At 38.8% G+C, this 20161-nt stretch overlaps 1 protein-coding gene across 1 annotated transcript; it reads right to left on the bottom strand.

Annotated features, from left to right (window-relative positions):
- Positions 1-526: 526 nt before the first annotated feature.
- TGDS (TDP-glucose 4,6-dehydratase) lies at positions 527-17428 on the bottom strand. The gene is made up of 12 exons (XM_007456375.1): positions 17343-17428; positions 15306-15372; positions 14189-14257; positions 12879-12969; positions 9676-9818; positions 7357-7455; positions 6330-6389; positions 4948-4991; positions 4177-4342; positions 2687-2745; positions 1853-1950; positions 527-612 (listed from the first exon to the last, which is right to left on the bottom strand). Exons 1-12 carry the CDS (start codon positions 17426-17428, stop codon positions 527-529), a joined length of 1068 nt encoding a protein of 355 aa, XP_007456437.1.
- Between the last annotated feature and the right edge of the window lie 2733 nt (positions 17429-20161).

Genomic DNA, 20161 nt, shown 5'->3' with positions numbered 1-20161 from the left:
AAAATATTTAACTTAATTGTACAAAATTATCAAATAAAAAGTGCTAGATATGCTTCCATTTGTTCCATTTTTAAAGCAATTGTAGCACATCAGACCTTAAAAAGATAAATTAGGGCAAAAGGCTCATCCTATACTGCCTAAAAAACTTCAGAGACTGTCCAGGCAGTGGGAAAGGATGGGAAGCTGAGTTCAATGCCAGCGAAGGCTGTCATCTGCCCAGAGCTATTAGCTGTCCTTGTTCTCAGAACCAGGAGATTCCTCCTTCCTGGCCCACACCTACAGAAGAGTCTTTCTAGGCTTACTGGTTCCTAATTTTTAGGAGAAAAGGTTTCTGAGAGAATTTTGATATTTAAATCCTATGCTAATACTGAACCTCTTCTAAAGACTGAGGCATTTTACATTTGAATTTTATACAAAAAGTCATAATCTAATTCCAGATGAAAAGAGGACACTTCATTTGGTCGTTTGATTTCATATCATTTGTTGAGGTAGGATAAGTTTCTTCTTTCTCTGAAAACTGTCCCGACTATACAAACGGTGGTTGTACTGGAAAGGGTTCTAATGCCTTTTCTGCATTCTTCCAGTTGTGAAAATTCTCTCCGTACCACTCAACTGATAAAACAAAAAGACAAAAATAAAACATAAAAAACTAAACATCAGTTAACCAATATTGACTGGGTTCCTGCTAAGTAAGAAAAACCCTGCCCATCAGCTAATGTGTAGGCAAGGATTGCCTAATGACGAAAACAATTTGATTTTGAACTAACCAATGATGTTAATCAGAAGATGTTTCATCACCTGAAAACGTAGATTTAAAAATCAACAACTTTTTTTCTTTTTAACTTCAAAAGTCCTTCAATACTGAATTTGCTGGTACAAGTATTAAAACATTCTAATTTTAGGGAATTCAGGGGGAAAGGGAGATACGTCACTTGTACTGGTTTTAAAGTCACAGGAAAAAAAGTGTAGTATTTTGTTCATGTAAACATCACAATACTGCATGATAGGCACAGTGAGATGATGTCAACTTCCTTTTGTTAATATGTAAAATTATTTTATGTTGCTATCCTATTAATAAAGATTTTTAGTTGAAAAATAATAAATTATCTTTGAATTTGCTTTTTTTTTTTTTGGCTGCGCTATGTGCGCAGCTTACAAAATCTTTGTTTCCTGACCGGGGCCCACAGCATTGAAAGCACGGAGTCCTAACCACTGGACCACCAGGGAAGTCCCTGAATTTGCTTTTTCAAATTCAACACAAATATTTTGTATGCCAAGCTCTGAACTGAGACTTTTTCCTACACTTGGGTATCTTTTCTCGAGTACATTTCTAAAGAGAATTTAACATATATGCACAGACTATATATACACTTATTTTAATGGCTATTTCTGCACATACTAAATTTGCTTCCTATTTGTCTGTTTCAGTATAAAAAGACTCAAGATGCTCAAAGACGGCAACTGTCTCTATTTCACCAAATCTCAGATGCCTGATCTTAAGATGGACCATTACTTTACATATTAGAAAGAAAGAAAAAAAGTTGAAATAATAATTATAAGACACTAGTGATTGTAAAACACATACCTCTCAAGGATGTGAAAAAATGTGCATCTGAGAATCAATGAAATAGTTATCTGATAAATGCTAGTAAGACAAAGGAAGCCTAATCAGAAGTTAGTCTATGAAATTCAGGATACTTAATTACTAACGTTAGAAAGACATTAAATGTAAAAATTTGAAAAGTGAAAGTGATTCACCACAACACTGTTTGTAGCGTCCTAAAATAAATTACTGTGCCTTAAAATTTTTCTGATTCTCCCCCTCCCCCCAAATGATCAATTCATAACATACTTGTTTTCTTTATTCCTTCTTTCCAAGGCACTTTAGGTCTCCATCCTAAGCCATGTATTTTTTCTGATTTCATTGGATATCTCATGTCATTGGTAGGTCTTGGAAAACAAAACAGATTTTAAATGATACCGTGGATATATATTTACAAATGTATTTATTTTTGGCCCTGCTGCACGGCTTGAGGGATCTTCGTTCCCAGACTAGGGATTGAACTCAGGCCCTCGGTAGTGAAAGTGTGGAGTCCTAACCACTGGACCACCAGGAAATTCCCTATTTACAAATTTAAATACTAAGAGAAATAATGTGTGTCCATAATTCAAATTTTCTCTCAAAAAATTCTCCCTGCTGACACTCGTATATATTTGTAAAATAAAGTATATGTTAAAAATCATCTATAATCCAGAAGCCTAACCCTCTCTGTGGCTTATCCTTTTCTCATTTCAACCACAATCTAGGTATGAATGCAATGTCTCATACCTAAATGTCTGATGAATGAATGAATGAATACACATAAACCTGTTAGGACTCATGTTCCATGCCCTGGGTCTGGTAGTTTATATACATTATAAATTAAATTTTAAAATACTTCCATAAGCAAGGTATTATTATCCCTATTTCACACTCAAGGAAATCTCAGACTTGGAAAGGGTCAATAACTTTCTTTAAGTCACACAGCTAATAATAATGCTAGTTACGACATTTATTATCAGGAAAAAACATTCTAGCAGAAAATGCAAAAAAGATAAACTTTTCTGGGTAAGTCCATACATTTTATAATCTTATAAGTACCTAAGATTTCACCACCTTTCCCCAATATTTTAGCTTGTTACTCACCTATCATTAACATACTCAACCCAGGTTTCCATTTCAGACTCTGAATTGGTCTCTTTGATCTGTCAAAATGGAGAAGAACTTCGAGTCAAATTACAAAGTGAAACCAGAAGACGGTGTTCAACAGCTGAGTCAAAAGACGAGCAAAACCTCCTCCTCCACGTGCGGAACACAGCTAAGACGAATAGCACTTTATAACACTTTCCATACTTTATAACCTGAATTCCATCTGAAGCTCAGAGAGAATACACATTATATAAACTATAGGAGAAAATGAATTTTTTTGGCTTTTGGTTATTACTCAGTGTGATATTGCGATTTAAAATAAGAAATATATATTTGGTGTTCATCCCTGCTCCTGGCACAGAGTTCCTAAAACCTTTGGGATTTCCTGGTGATGAGAGATAAAGGTGTCTTTTGCTGTTCATAAGTTCCTTTCAACCACACCAGAGTTCAGGTTAATACGTGATTTTTGGAAAGCGCCTAAGGATGAAGACTGCTTGCCAAGGGAACCAACCATGTGACTGGAGAGATGGAACTCAGCCTCCCTGCCCCCACCTCCAGGGAGGGGAAGGGGACCAGAAGTGGAACTAATCATCAGTGGCCATGATTCAATCAATCATGACTACTTAATGAAGCCTCCATAAAAACCCAAGAGGAGAGCTTCCAGGCTGCTGAACACACGGAGGTGCTGGGAAGGTGGCACACCCGGAGAGGGCAGGAAGCTCCACACCCTTTCCCTCCTATCTTGCCCTGTGCATCTCCTCCATCCTTTGTAATAAACCGGTAACCTAGTGGGCAAACTGTTTTCCTGAGTTCGGTGAGCCCCTGTAGCAAATTGTCTCAAACTTATACCTCGTTGATCAAAAGCACAGGTGACAGCCAGGTCTCAGGGTTGACATGTGAAGTGAGGGCAGTCTTGTGACACTGAGCCCTTAACCTGTGGTATCTGACACCATCTCCAGACAGATATTGTCAGAATTGAGTTAAATAGTAGGACACCGAGCTGGTGTCTGAGAATTGCTGGGCGTGGAAAACTCACACGTTCGGAGGACAGAGTGTTCTGTGAGTAGTGTAAAGGAAAACAAGTTTTTTCCATTCGTTCAATCGCTCTTTTTACTGAATCCTGAGATTTATAATTGATGCTCACTAGTACATAAAAACACTCATAACTATTATCTATATATCACTGTTCCTTGATTCTAGGACACACAACTTAACATTCGATTTTCTGAAATCGAATATGTCTTATAATGGGTATGCATATTTAACGTTGTGGAATTTTTTTCCTGAAAAGCTGTGACTAAATGAGTGATGCAGTTTCAAATAATGACACATCTCAGCATACATATGGAATTATGAAGTTCCTTTTTTTACTGGTTCACTTTTCAAATGAGTAAACTGTAAATTGTTGATTTTGACAAAATTAGCGATTACTGTCACTAATTTAGTGACAATTTTGAAAATACTATCCTTTTATAATATATACATACCAGTTGTATTAGTTCTTTGGCAAGCTGGAGAACTGACATTTCAAAATTGGTTCCAATGTTATAAATTTCACCTGGTTTTCCCTTTTTGAGGACAGTGAGAAATGCTTCTACTACATCAGTAGCATAAAGGAAGTTTCTTGTTTGAAGCCCTGATCCATGAATGCAGCTAAAAAGATGAAATGAAAGGGAATCATAAAGTGTAAAAAAAAAAAGTAAGCTCTCCCAAACCAGGGTATGGCAATGATTGGGTACAATTCCAGAGAAGGCAATTCCCATGAAGATCCTAGACATCTCTTACTGAAAATACAAATTCTCATGACTTCCAGATTTTATCCATAATTCTTAACTGACCTCCAAACCCACTGTGGGTGCTCACTAGGAAAGTGGCAAACATGTAAGTGACCCCTGCAGAAATATTTATTCATCAATTTTATACCTTAAGTTCACTTTGAAGACTATCTACGGTTCAGTTAAGTCTTTTGAAAAAGTAAAATTATATAAAGATAGATGACAAATTTTAATGCTATTACTCAAAGTTTTAGGATGGATTATTTAAGAATTAAAATTATCTTAGTAATCAAATTATAAAGATGAATTATACATTATAATTATTTTTAAAACTATTACACTGACTGTAGAAGGAATTCTTAAATTTGTTGGGACATTAAATCCTAAGGCCTCCAACTCTAACACTTTTTGATTTTCAAGAAAGACTGACACTAAATACTCCAGCATACCAGAAAAACATGGGTACAAAGGTAAATAACATACCATTTCCTGTTGTGTTGAAGTAAAGATATAAATTTTGGAATAACCTAAAAGAATATTTAAATTATCATTTCAGACTTTGGAAATTCATTCATTAATATAAACCTGAACTCATCATAAGGTTAAAATATTATTATTGTTAAGAAATACACTTATGGGCAGATTGTAATTCTTATCAGGAGTTCAAGAAACACTTATTATAATTTTGATAAGTAAAAGAACTGTAAGATCGTTTCTTATTTCACAAATACAAGTTTTTTGCTAGATAAAAATGAAGATAAAATGATATAAATAGTGAAAAAGTTCAGAAAAAATCTTCCTGAACAGTTTTCTCTCACTGCAAGCTCACTTTTGTGTTGATTTCATATGAGCAGGACTCATGTACTTTTTACTTTACATACAGTACTTATTCAATAAGTGCTTGTAAAATTAATAAAAAGTAATTCCAGTGCCACTGGATTCAAAGAAAATTGGTGTCAAACATGGTGAGATAAGAAATTATTAAATTTATAATAAGTGTTAAAAAATTAAGCCAAATATATATTAATATCAGCAGATCATGATATGGCCCTTTCCTTTGGGCAGACAGATCAAGGCAACCAGCAGCTAAGAAGTGAGAAAACCCAGCTCTAAATTTAGGCACTGAGATATATGTATAACTGATTCACTCTGCTGTACACCTGAAACTAACACAACATTGTAAATCAACTATACTCCAATAAAAATTTTAATAAATAAATAAATTTAGGCAGTGAGACTAGTAGTTACTTAACATTTGGGCTTAATGATACAGAATCAACCACACACATTTTCAGCCTTTTAACTACATTTCTTTATTTGCTAAACTACTTTCTGGACGACATTCAGGCCTGCAACAATACAGAGGAGCTGGGGAACAGCTAATCGGCTGCCTTTAAGACAAGTTTATGTACAAGCTTCCTGCATCACTCTCTAACTAGCGTCTACGTTTCTGTACAGGCTGACATATGGTCTGACTGCATACTGGGAAGGAGTCTTCACTGGTGTGACAGTAGTGATGGGAGTACTCTGTAGTGTTTTAGAATCCTGCAAAGTACAAAGCATTTTCACATACATCATCTCACTGGACTCTTCAGAATCCTTCCTAAGTATTATCATTACCCGTCAATTTAAAGACAATGCTCAAAGGACCTAAGGTCATCCCAGCTGGTGAGTATCAAGTTGAGACTTAAACTCAAGTTTTCAAACTCTAAACATGATGAGATTTGTATGTGGCCTATAAAGTATTTATAATTACGGTTAATTGCAACAAAAATTCTTTGGACAAATAACTGAAGAGGGATTATTTTAAATAATGAGAAGTTACAATCACTAAAACACATCAGGAATTCAAAAGTAAAATGTACCTTTTCTGGATATTGATGTGGTCCATAAACATTACTGCTTCGTGTGATGACAACTGGAAACTTAAAGAGAGTTCAACATTAAGGTAATGGGAGGGTCCAATAATAATGATTATCTAAAGATAAGCAGTTTTAACATATGGGCACTTTTGACTGAATAATTCCACACACCTTAAGGACAGAAGCAAAGGGATTTTTTTTTTCTAATGTAAGGTTCCTGAAAAGACAGGAGAGGACGGGATTCCGATAAAGGCAGAGGTTCCAAAAGGAAGAAGAGGAATAGTCTCTTCACTGGGACAAAGGAAGGATGAATACAGATGGAGGCGGGTTTGTAGGTCTGATAGCGGGAAATTAAGGACATTTCTACCTGATTCTTTCAGAGACCACCTGAGATGTTAAACTTCAAGTTGGCTTTCTCTGTTGGACCAACCCTTACAAATAAAAAGAGCGTCCATGGAGGGAAAAGACCAATGCTACTGGAACACAAAAGGCTAGAGAAGCTGAAGCAATCCCTTGGTTCGCCTTTCTGACCCAGTCCCTAATAACTCTGGAAGATCAGTGGGAAGCCAAGTGCAGGGGTTCCAGGTGATGATTCATAGTGGGCAAGGCTCCTGCACGGACACTGACACAGCCACTGGGGTAAATCTATCTCCCCTTCACGAGGGGCCGAGAGAAGCAGTGGCTGGTAAGGGAATCTAACCTCCCTCTGTCTTCCTTCACTCAGAGGACTCCTGGGAATCAGGACATTCCAACAGGGCTTTTCACTCTAGCTGTAACACTCTACCTATTAGTGAAGCAGAAAAAAATATATACATAAATTATTCCTTTAAAGGATGAACTGGATAAGAAGAAATAGGTCCCTGCTTTGTCCACACAATATTGGAAATGAGTTTTTTAAATTCCTTAATATATAACTTTTCTTAATCTATGTCTGCCCTCCTAAAAATGAAATGTTGCTAATGCTAACTTGGAGTTTTAACACCTAAGTCCAAAGAAAAATGATTCTAGAGTTTCTGAGGTCAGTTCTTACCCTGTATCGTTCCCAGTAAGACTGTACAAAACACTCAGCAGTTGCTTTAGATGATGCATAGGGATTTGTAGGTTGTTTGGGAGAAGATTCATCAAATTCCTAATTTTAAAAAGATATTAAAAAAATAAGTATTATGTATACTTTCTAAGTAGAAAAATCGGAGAACATATTACAAACTTGAAATGTAAATCAGTACATTTAAAAAACATTTATTGAGGACGTCCCCAGTGGTGCAGTGGTTAAGAATCCTGCCAATGCAGGGGATACGGGTTCGATCCCTGGTCCAGGAAGATCCCACATGTCCTGGAGCAACTAAGCCAGTGCACCATGACTACTGAGCCTGCGCTCTAGATCCCGCGAGCCACAACTATTGAGCCCACGTGCCGCAACTACTGAGGCCCGCGCACCTAGAGCCCATGCTCCGCAACAAGAGAAGCCATCGCTGTGAGAAGCCCACATACCGCAAGGAAGAGTAGCCCCCACTCGCCACAACTAGAGAAAGCCCGCAAAGCAACAAAGACCCAACGCAGCCAAAAAAAAAAAAAAAAAATTACTGAAACCCAACTATGTGCCTGGCATTTTTCTAAGCACTTTACATGTAGTAACTTCTTTAAAGTTCGTAACAACCCTGTAAGGCAGGCAAACAGAACAGCAAGTGCAAAGGCCCTGAGACAGACTGTGTCCAATGGAACTACAAGGAGGCTAGTGTGAGGGAAGAGAAATGTGAGATGAGGTCTGAAAGCCAGAGGCCAGAGCATGTGGAACCTTGAAGGCCACTGTCAAAACACTGATGGGTTTTGATGACAGTAATATCATGATCTGACTTATATTTTAAAAAGCATTCTGGCTACTGTGTCAGACCTGATGTAGGCTGACAGGAGTACAAGAAGGAAGAAGCTTACCTGATAAAAATTGCAGAGAGAGTTTGCAAATGGCTGTTCCTCAGAAGTGGGATTGGGCACTGAGGAGAAGTGGTCAGGGTCTGCTTTTTCTCATTATAAGTCTTTTCAAACTACTTGGTTTTTTTCCCACTACGTATGTGTTTTGGTAAATAAATGCATTTAAAAAATAAAACAAAACAAAATGAGGTCATTGTAAACACTGACTATGAAAAATACAGACTGGAGAATGGAGCCTCTCTTTGCATAAAAAGTATAATGTTTACAAATGATTAACAAAGGAGAACAGATTCCAGTTTCTACAACAATTTCACACTCACTCCTTGACAGTACAATATGCTTTGCTGAGCGGAAGAGAAGGGAGACAGGCCTTATGCTGCAGCATAACTTACACGTGCTTTGGCCCATGGGAATGACATTCATGATGTAAGACTGAGTGATCAGGGAAAAGCTGCTGCTCGCTTGCAAAATATGTCGATCAAATTACATATATAAATCTGTACCAGACTAGGCTGTCGTTCCCCATTTGGGGTGGTACTATTTGATTTGAACAGAAGACACAACGGAATAATATTCTGGGGAGTCCCGTAAGTGTGTATAATCAGAAGATGAAAAAAGTCCAGAGTAGGTTTTCATAAGACAGGTTTGTATGGTGGTACGGGGTAAGTAGGTGAAACAGTCATTTTCTTTTTATAACATCTGTTTTATTTATTTATTTAATTTATTTATTTTTGGCTGCGTTGGGTCTTTGTTGCTGCGCGCGGGCTTTCTCTAGTTGCGGTGAGCGGGGTCTACTCTTCATTGCGGTGCGCAGGCATCTCATTGCGGTGGCTTTTCTTGTTGCGGAGCAAGGGCTCTAGGTGCGCGGCCTTCAGTAGTTGTGGCGCAGGGCTTCCCTAGTGGCTCAGTGGTTAAGAATCCTCCTGCCAATGCAGGGGACATGGGTTCGAGCCCTGGTCTGGGAAGGTCCCACATGCTGCGGAGCAACTAAGTCCATGCTCCACAGTTACTGAGCCTGTGCTCTAGAGCCTGTGAGCCACAACTACTGAGCCCACGTGCTGCAACTACTGAAGCCCACGCACCTAGAGCCCGTGCTCTGCAACAAGAGAAGCCACCGCAATGAGAAGCCCACGCACAGCAATGAAGAGTAGCCCCCGCTCGCCACAACTAGAGAAAGTCCGTGTGCAGCAACGAAGACCCAATGCAGCCAAAAATAAATAAATAAATAAATATTAAAAATTATTTTAAAAAAATAGTTGTGGCGCATGGGCTCAGTAGTTGTGGCGCATGGGCTTAGCTGCTCTGCGGCATGTGGGATCTTGCCGTACCAGGGCTCGAACCCATGTCCCCTACATTGGCAGGCGGACTCCTAACCACTGCGCCACCAGGGAAGTCCGAAACAGTCATTTTCTAAGCTCACCTTATCAAGACTGCCTCCATAGACCTCATCTGTGCTGACATAAATAAATTTCTCCACTCTGGCTTCATGAGCAGCACTTAGCAAAACGTGAGTGCCATAAACATTAACATACGTAAACTCAAAGGCACGGACAAATGAAAGATCTAAAAAAAAGAAGAAAAAGCTAGAAGAATTCCACTCAAGGGACAAAGCAAATACTAAACAGTAGACTCAGGCTTAAGGAAAACTCTATTCACTTTTCTTCATTCACCACAACTGCAACGGTGTTAAAAATAACATAAGGTGCATTGCTATTTATGATTTCTTTAAGCACAAATTACATAGTACATGCGAATTCTTAGAACCTAGAAAACTATCAGTGCAATATTTGCGGGAAACACTTTTTTTTAATTCAAAAAAGAAATGATACATCTAAAATTTAAAATGCTCTTAAATTTTAAAAAATTTTGGAACTAAAAGGTAGGAGGGTTTGCTTTGCTGGTATCAAGAATTATTATAAAGTTACAGTAATTACAGTGTGGTAATGGCATAAGGATAGACAAAGACCAACGGAACAGAACAGGAAGCCAGAAACAGAACCATGCCTATATGGGTACTTGATCTCCAACAAAGGTGGCAATGGGGAAAGGTTGATTCTTTCAATAAATGGTGCTGGGTCAAACTGATATTCATATGGGGAAAATATCTGAATGTAGAAGGCAAAACAATAAGTTTTATGAAAAGAATCTAAGAGAATATCTCCATGACCTTGGAGGTAGGAAAAGAGCTCTTACACAGAACGCAAAGAGCACTGACCATAAAGGAAAAGGCTGATAAACTGGACTACGCTGAAATGAAGAATTTCAAGTCATCAAAAGACATCATTAAGAAAGTGAAAAGGCAAGGAAATTCCTGGCAGTCTGGTGGTTAGGACTTAGCACTCTCACTGCCAAGGGCCTGGGTTCAATCCCTGGTTGGGGAACTCAGATCGCACAACGCAGCTGAGGTGAGGTGACGTGAGTTGAGGTGGGGTGAGATGAGATGAGATAAAATAGAAAGGAAGTGAAAAGGCAAATCACAGATTGGAAAAAAGGTAGTGGAAAAGATTTGAATTCAGAATATATAAAGGACTTATAAAAATCTGTAAGGAAAAAACTGACAACCCACTTGAAAATGGTAAACAGACTTACACAGAAACCTTCTAAAGAGATACACAAATAGGAAAGGGAGGAGGATAATCCAGTAAACAAATGCAAAGGTTTTTAACATCATTAATAATCAGGGAAAAATATAATAAAACCACCAAAGATTGACAACAGGAAGTACTGGTAAGCATCTCATAAATTGTTGGAAGGAAAACCACTTTATCGTTAACCAAGTAGAAGGACTTGTTCTACCAGATATGAAAACACTACATTAGTCGATATACTGTGTGATCAGCACAGGCACAAACAGATAAGACAAATGGGGAGTTGAGAAACAGATACTCATATAGATGCTTGATACATGACAGAGCAGTGGAAACTGGTGAACGTTCCCATAAGTGGGAGAGGTCCAATTGGCATTCAAATAGAAAAAAATGAAATTGGATTCTTATCTCATACTGCATATAAAAATGAGTTTCAGATGGATTACAAACCTAAATGTGAAAGGCAAAACTATAAAGCTTTTCAAAGATAACACAGAAGAATATCTTCATAACCTTGGGGTAAAAGAGAATTTCTTAAGACCCAAAAAGCATTAACCATACCATAAAAGATATATAAATTCATTGAGAATTTATATAAGAACATGTTCATCAAAACACACTAGCAAAAAGATGAAAAAATAAGCTACAGAGTGGGAGAAGATATATATAATACACATAACAAAGGACTAGTATCCAGTGTGTGTGTGTGTGTGTGTGTGTGTGTGTACACACACACACACACACACACACACATATACACACACACACATATATATATTCCAACAAATCAATGAGAACTGATTTAAAAATTTTTAAATGGGCAAAAGATTTCAACAGCATTTCACAAAAGAAGAAACTGAAATTATTAATAAACATATAAAAAGTACACAGCTTCATCAGTAATCAGGGAAATACAAATTAAAACCACAATCAGATGCCACTCTACACACTACTCAGATTGACAGAAATGGAAAAGACTGACAAAACTAAGCTTTGGTGAGATCTAGAATAACAGAAGGTCTCATATACTCCTGCAGGAGAAGAAACTGGTATAACTGCTTTGGAATACAGTTCGAAATTATCTCCATGTTGAAGTGTGCAGATCTTACAATTCCAGTTATATACTGAGAGAAATGTGTATTTATATGTACCAAGATGCATGTGTAAGAATGCTCATGGTAGTATTGTTCAAAATTGCTCCAATGTGCGAACAATCCAAATGTCCATCAAGAGTAAAACAGACACAGGAATTGTGGTATATACTTGGAATGGAATATTGTATGACACTGACAAGGAACAAATTATACCTACACCCAACTGCATGGATGAATCTACAAGGATGAAAAAGCAAGACCAAAAACCCTTCATGTTATTTTATATACGCATTTTTATAAAATCTAAAAACAGGCAAAACTAACCTATACTGTTTAGAGATAAATACAGAGACAGTAAAACTGCAGAGAACACCAAGGGAAATTATAACTTAAAAATCAGGTAATAAGGCAGTAGTAATACTACTACTCAAGAGGGTTCAGCAACATTCTTTTGTTTAGGTGATGGCTACATGAGTATTCACATTATCATTATTCATTTAACCTTACTTCTAAATTCTTCTGAATATACATTACATTTCACAATATAAAATGCTAGACAAATTATTAGAAGATATCTTAGGACAAAACAGTACAGAGAATAATATAACGTTCAACTGTGTATCTACCACCCACCTTAAGAAAAACAACATAAAAATACGGCTAAAGGCCCATTTCCCCAGAAGTAATCACTAATTCTGGATTTGGCTAAACTCAGTTTTACGATAACATTCAAGGTTACATTTTACCCTACGCTAACACAAGGGATCTGAATAGCACCAAGTATCTAGATGACAGAGTGACTACGGGCTTTTCTGGTAAAACATGGTATATGTTCTTTCACATACATTAAGTAACTACTTGTTCAACCCTGTTATCGGACCTTGATTTTGGCTAGTTAGCCACTGGAAAAAAACATCTGCCCATCATTAAACAATGCTTACCTACATGTGTTTGTGCAGCAAAATGTAGTACTATGTCTATTTTCTCTGTTTCAAAAAGTAGTTTCACGAAGTGAGAATCACATATGTCACCCTATATAAAAAAACAAACATGAAAAAACTAAGTATCATTGAGCACTCCCAACCATAATAACCATTTTACTTCATGAACAAAAACATGATAAGAAAAAAAATTAATCCCCTACCCCAGGTATAAAAGAGAATATCTTGAAAATTCAACTGAGGGGTCAAATACAGTAATGAGGTATTTCTTCAGCATCCTAGGATACCAGATATTCGATTCAAAATATGTTTTTGCAAATAAGTGTCTAAAACAGTATTTTTTTGAGCACCAACTACTGTGGACTGTGCCAGCTTTTTTTCTTAACATTCTTGCCAACCTAAGGTAACTATGTTAACAGGAAAAAATTTAAACATACTTTTAAAAGTTTGAGATAACCACTATTGAAATATATTCAACGTAAGTATAACAACTGGAATGATGGATTTCACCACAACTAAGTAAACTTGAGTATTTTTAATGTTATATGTACGTTTAGTTCTAAAAATACGTATTCTCAACAATTCTTCAGTGACTAAAGGAGACACTTTGAGATAGAAGAAAAAATTATGAAATGTTTGCTTAGTATATTCTTTAAGATTTGTGGTTAAAAAGAGAGTTTATAGAATCACTTTAAAAAACATAAATCAGGGCTTCCCTGGTGGCGCAGTGGTTGAGAGTCCGCCTGCAGATGCAGGGGACACTGGTTCGTGCCCCGGTCCGGGAAGATCCCACATGCCGCGGAGTGGCTTGGCCCGTAAGCCATGGCTGCCGAGCCTGCGCAGCATCCGGAGCCTGTGCTCCGCAACGGGGGAGGCCACAACAGTGAGAGGCCCGTGTACCGCGACCTGGCTGCTTGGTTTATACTTTGGACTACCATGGGCTTGTATGGTGGGGTTTTTGACTACTGACTGGCCCGAGTAATACCCTATTTTATACCAATCTCTTTAAATACCAGTAAGGCCTTAAGAAGGCGGCTAGTGAGGACCTAAAAATCACACACCATGGAATTTCAGTCAGCTACTCATAGATCTGCCAAGGCACCAAAAATAACATGTAGCTTTATATGCAGTATCAATCTACAAGTAATATTCTCTATAGCACATGGTACTTCTGGAAATTAAAAAGGTCTTTAATAAGCATGCTTCCAAGCCCATATTACACAAGTTTACAAAATAGAAAGATATAATGTCTAAATGACTAAAGAGGCACAGTATAAAATAATTATATAACTATAAGAATACTTCCATACCTGTATAAATTTGTAATTTTGTTTATTAGAAATGGTTTCAAGATTCTTCAGGCTTGCACAGTAATCCAGCTTCAAATAAGTAAGGATGGGGAAAAAACAACACAAAAAGTGTTAACAGCTTTTCCTATAAAATATCAATTTATTTAAAATACTACAGATTTCTGATCATAACACAAAAACGTGTCTTCTTAAAGTGTTTGCTCTCAGTGTTTTTAGAAGTTTCTGATATCTTAAAAGTAAAAAACAAACAAAAATATGTAATTTTGTTACCTTTTCAAAATACAAAAAAAATAATTTTTGTAAGCCTCTCCTTTAAAAAATTTTCCTGCGCAGATTTGCCTTCAGCCACTGGGGGATGTAAGAGTTCACCATTCCTTACTGAAAAGGAATTAGTGATTGAATACAATTACACCTGTGTTACACATATTGTAACTCATTATGCTTTCTCCTGAGTTAACTGTTGGTAAATCAGTGTACACAGATGGAGGAAAAAAATTACTGTCCATGGTATTATGGCAGGCAAAAATTATTAAGACTTACAGATTATTTTTTGTCTCTATATATTTTTTATTATTACGTTTTATAAAATTAAGGTAACTAATTGTATCTTGTGTTTAAAGTCAACAACACAATGATTACCAATCATGGCTTTCAGAATCTCCAGGGAACTTCCAATTATTACAGAAAAATTCTCAAAACTAAATTAATTTACGTGCACTTTAGTTTTTAAAATAAATATATAATTTTCAGGAGGTGGCAGTTATAAAATCATATAATAAAATAATCAGAGTATCTCAATGCCAAAAAAGGTTAATAATCACAAGATTACACTAAATACTGAATTCAGAGTGAAGATTTTCTTTTAGTAAAAATACTGCACTTAAAACCTTTACGTTATGGGCTATCATAACAAATTTAAAAGTTTCAAGACTTTATGTAAGATTTAAAACTGTATGAACACATGACTATATAGGCTCCTAAGCTGCTAAAATGACTAAATAAAAAACTAAAATATCAGCAGGACAGGATTCTAATACTTTTTAAAAATATAAATAAGTTCCAGCACACAGGGCTCTTTTTTTTTTTTAAACACAGAGCTCATTTTTATAAAACTTACCTTGTCTAGATTTATGATCATATAGTTTGGATAATCTTCTACTAAGGAGACAATCACATGTGATGCACTATAGAGAAAAGCGTATCTTGTTAGCAGAAAATTTAACCTTTTCCTTAAATTCTCAAACGTTACCCTAAGTTGTTGAATATTAGGAAACTATTCAAAGATACCTTCAAATTGCTGCAAGATAACAGAAATGATATAACTATGCTGAATATATACACATCCACACTTTTCATTAATCTTCTCAACAGTATTGATATACAAAGTCTTACACTCCCTTTACACTATGGTGAAGAAAGAATTTACTGGTCCTGAGTATAAGAAAATAATTAACCAAATGATGCTGTCCATGCATACTTTGAGCGTGGTAGTAAAGCAGTATCTTAAATACAATGGGTGGTGTTCACTGCAGATGGACTTAAACCGACAATGTGCCTTTTCAGAGACTGCAGGTATAACTATGTAAAAATTAAGCTGTTATGAGCATAGGAGTTGTCCATGTTCACAGTAGCCTATTGCAATTGCTATTTCTTGGTATAAGAATTTGGTGGTGTAAAGTGGTAAACCTAGGTTTCCAAGGCTAAGAACTGCTGAAACCATCCTGAGGTTAGTGGCACAGTGGGTTTTAGAGGACCCTGAAATGGAGCCAGAGGCATCTCTCAGTGAGATGATCCACCAGATTTTTATCATATACACCAAAACGCTGGGCTCCTAGGAACAAATTATGAATTCAGAGTTTGTACTTGACAGCCCTTTCACAGAACTTTCTAGGACGTACCTTTCCTTGGACCAGCACTGTTCCACCCTTTTATGCCCATGCTCCCCTTTTCATTAAGTGAAACTTGCCTGGTACCCTCTTCCAAACCACTGTCAGATTGGAAGAGGTTATCTAATATACTAATGAGGGGGGAAGCATTCTTCCAGGTGTTGAGGGAACCACAGTCTCTGCCCTCACTCGGTTTACATCCTAGGGTTGGGATGCAGGCAATAAGCAAGTAAACACAAATATGCAATATAGTTTCAGGTAGTGATAAGTGTGTTAGTTGGGAGAGGGGCTATTTTAGATAGGGTGGTCAGCTAAGGCCGGGAGGAGGTGACCTCTGCGTAAACATCTGAACTGAGTGATGCAAACAGCCTAAGCAGAGAGGAAGCAAGTGCAAAGGCCTCAAAATAGGGGAAACTAGCCTCCTGGGTTCCAGGAACTGCAAGAGGCCCAGAAAAGCAAGAGGTGGCAGGACAGGAGATCCGGTATGAGCTCTGACACCTGAGAGTCTTCCAGACATGGTAAAGAGTTTACATTTTATTCTAAGTCCGACAGGAATCTTTGGAGTGAAATTACGCACTTATTTACTTAATAAACACTGACTTGTGCGTGAGAACAGGCTTTAAGGGAACAAGAGTAGAAGCAATGTGACCAATCAGGAGGCTACAGTAGCAGTCTAGGCAAAAGCAGACATTAACAGGGGCTAGGATAGAACAGGGGAGGAGGGTGAGAAGTGGTCTCTTTGGAAGGAGTGAGAGAAGACTTGCTGATTAAATATGGGTGTGAGAGGGAAAGGGGCTTCAAACGACTAGTACAGGTCAAAACACCGACAGAGAATTTTTTTAAGTCTGCTGAATAAATGAAACCCTTATCATAATCCCAAAACCGGTTCATGGAGCCTATACGTTCAAGGCCTGTGTATCGTGGGCCCTTGGCTCGGGTTGGGGCAGTTGGTGAGAAGCTTACTGCAAAGGGGGCGCACTCAGAAGAGTGACAGGTACCTCTCAGGCCAGGTAGAAAGGTGGACAGTACCACAGCACTTTTGCTTAGTTTGGGAGGCGTTTAAAAGAAGTCGTTTCAAAGGAGCCACGCACGTCTTCGCAGGCCGGGAAGTGGAGAGAAAGTGGGATGATCCTAGTCGTGCGTAAGACCCTCCCCCCTGTCAATCAGATCCCCGAAGCTGATCCCAAATTGCCAAGGGCAAGCAGAGGCGCAGGGAAAGGTTGGGGTTTCTGGGGAGCCACTACTCTGCCAGCGGCGCCGTTACCTACATGAAACCAGCACCCCCGGTCACCAGGACCCGCTTCGCAAAGCCGTCGGGAGGACGCAAGGGCTCGGGCCGTCCCGCAGCCGACATCTCCCAGCTCAGTAGGGACAGGAACCGTAAAACGCCACGTTTGTAGATCGTAGGGACTTTCCACCACGACTTTTTGCGACGCGTCTCCCTCGCCCGACACGTTAACGGGGCAGGCAGCGGTCGCTTCCGGAGCTCGGGCTGACTTTGTCCCCGCCCACTGACGGCTGGGCGGGGCCTCCGGGTGTGCGGTCCGCGCAGCGCCACTGCGCAGGCGCAGCTCTTCTCTGCCAACACCTCGGAGGATTGGAGTGACTGGGGTAGCTGGGAAAGTAGGGTCTTAAAGGTTCCGGGGCAAATGACACCACCGTGGATTAGGCTTTACTTAGTTACACATGTGGTCGGAGTTAGGAATGATTACCTTCTTTTCATTCTTGAACTACAGCGATCTCCACAGATTACTCACCGGTTGAGCTGAGAACTCCAGTTCTCTTAGTTCTCTTGCGAACTGTGGAGATGGGAGGTTGGAATTGCAAAATGGCCTTTTACTTTCTCGTCAGCACCATTTACAGACAGTGCGGGCCGCTTGCAGTCGTGGTAAAGATGTTCCCTAGATCCTATCCTTAGATCTGCTCCTACTGTTCTCCCTCTTGCCCACCCTGCCTCAGCCTCCCTGCCCTGCTTTGGTCTTCCTTGCATTTCCCAGGCATGCTTCTTCTCTTGGACTTGGGTGCACTTTCCTCAGATGTCTGCCTAGTTTTTACCCTCAGGCATCAGCTTGAATGCCACCCTAGTGAAGAGTCCCTCCTTGATCACTCCAGTTACAATAGCAAGCTGTACTCAAGCCCTGCTGAGCCACTTTACCCTTCTTTATTTTTCTCCATAGCCATCTTCAACATTTATGTTGAATTGCTCATTGTTACTGTTCCATGAAGGTAGGGCCTTTGTTTTGTTTCCTGCTATAATCCCAAGGCTTCAGGACCAGGCCAGGTACAGAATAAACCATCAGTAAATACTGTTTATTCAGATGAATAAATATCTTGGTTTTTTGTTTTTGTTTTCCACATAATGTGCTGGTAAAGTCTAAGAAGAATGGGAATACCCAGTATATGTGGATGTGTCATTTGTTACAACCATTTTGGGGGGCCAAGTGGTAACATACATGAAAAGTTCAAATGTACACACCACTATGATCCCCAAATTTCATGATGTATAATATAGATAATTGCAGAAAAACTTAAGTATGTTCATTGCTATAATGAAAAACTGGATACAATCTAAATGCCTACTGGTATTTTCTCACTTCTTCAATGCAATGGGCTGATATATAGCCTTTAAAAAGAATGTACCGGGCTTCCCTGGTGGCGCAGTGGTTGAGAGTCCGCCTGCCGATGCAGGTGACACGGGAAGATCCCACATGCCGCGGAGCAGCTGGGCCCGTGAGCCATGGCCGCTGAGCCTGCGCGTCCGGAGCCTGTGCTCCGCAAAGGGAGAGGCCACAACAGTGAGAGGCCCATGTACCGCAAAAAAATAAAATAAAATAAAAAAGAATGTACCAACATGGAATGAGGACCAAAATATATTGTAGTGAATACTTACGGTTCTATCTGACCAGACTTCCCTACCCTTTATCATCTCCCCAAGTTGACCCACCCAGGCAGACCACAGGATGTGCATCTGACTCACCATAGGCTAACTGAATCCTCTTCCTGGGATTTGGAATTGGACTAAGGTTTTAGCATAGTCTGGTTGCTCTTCTTGAACTCTGAGGACCTATAAAAACTTGCGACTTGTTGGTAGCTACTCATTCAAATGAAACGAGGAATCAAGAAGCCTGTCTTGGGGGCTTCCCTCGTGGCCCACATGCCGCAGAACAGCTGGGCCCGTGAGCCACGGCCGCCGAGCCTGCACTTCCGGAGCCTGTGCTCCGCAACAGGAGAGGCCACAACAGTGAGAGGCCTGCGTACCGCAAAAAAAAAAAAAAAAAAAAAAAAAAAAGAGAAGAAGCCTGTCTTCAGTGAGAGAGAAAAACAAAGTTGATTATGAAGAGAAGAAAGAGAAGAAGAAATATTCACAGAAATATTCACAGTATTCAAGGCCAATGTTCAGACTTTTTTCAGGATCAATTTTATTCCTGTCCTTGGTTTGCAAACACCACATAATTTGTAAATGCACGTCTTAAAGGATCCACCCTAAACTATTAACAAGGAGTTACCTTTGGGTATCCGTATGAGCAGGGAAAGAAGGAAATGAGGACTTCAATTTTTACTTCATACTTTTTTTCCCTGTACTTTTTTGACTGAATTTTTTTCTAAGCTGCATGAATTACTTTTATAATTAAAAATAAATAAAATATTTTAATAAATATTTTAATAAATAAAAATCTCATATATTAATATCTCCAGTTTATTCCTGGTCATCCAGAGATATAGAAAATGCTGGGTATATATGAAATGTCCCCTCAAGATTTCTTTTTCTAAATGATGAGGTCTGTTGTGAGAACTTGATTATATGTAATAAAAGCTTGTTGTCAATTGAAAATAATTTATATACATTTATTCATGAAATCATTTTTGAGCTTCTACTCTCAACAAGACAGACATATCGGGCTTCCCTGGTGGCGCAGTGGTTGGGAGTCTGCCTGCTGATGCAGGGGATGCGGGTTCGTGCCCCGGTCCGGGAAGATCCCACATGCCGTGGAGCGGCTGGGCCCGTGAGCCATGGCCGCTGAGCCTGTGCGTCCGGAGCCTGTGCTGCGCAACGGGAGAGGCCACAACAGTGAGAGGCCCGCGTACC

Source organism: Lipotes vexillifer, unplaced genomic scaffold (genome assembly GCF_000442215.2).
Source record: "Lipotes vexillifer unplaced genomic scaffold, Lipotes_vexillifer_v1.1 scaffold154, whole genome shotgun sequence".
Classification (NCBI taxonomy): Eukaryota; Metazoa; Chordata; class Mammalia; order Artiodactyla; family Lipotidae; genus Lipotes; species Lipotes vexillifer.
This window is presented reverse-complemented; position numbering and strand designations above follow the sequence as displayed.

Bases quoted from the DNA above. Each gene is read 5' to 3' on its own strand.
- TGDS (XM_007456375.1), bottom strand. From the start codon at position 17,428: ATGTCGGCTGCGGGACGGCCCGAGCCCTTGCGTCCTCCCGACGGCTTT. The intron at 7,456-9,675 runs GTGAGCTTAGAA...TTTTAAAATTAG, and splicing joins ATGGAGGCAGTCTTGATAAG to GAATTTGATGAATCTTCTCC. The intron at 4,992-6,329 runs GTACATTTTACT...ATATTCTTTTAG, and splicing joins CACATCAATATCCAGAAAAG to GTTATTCCAAAATTTATATC.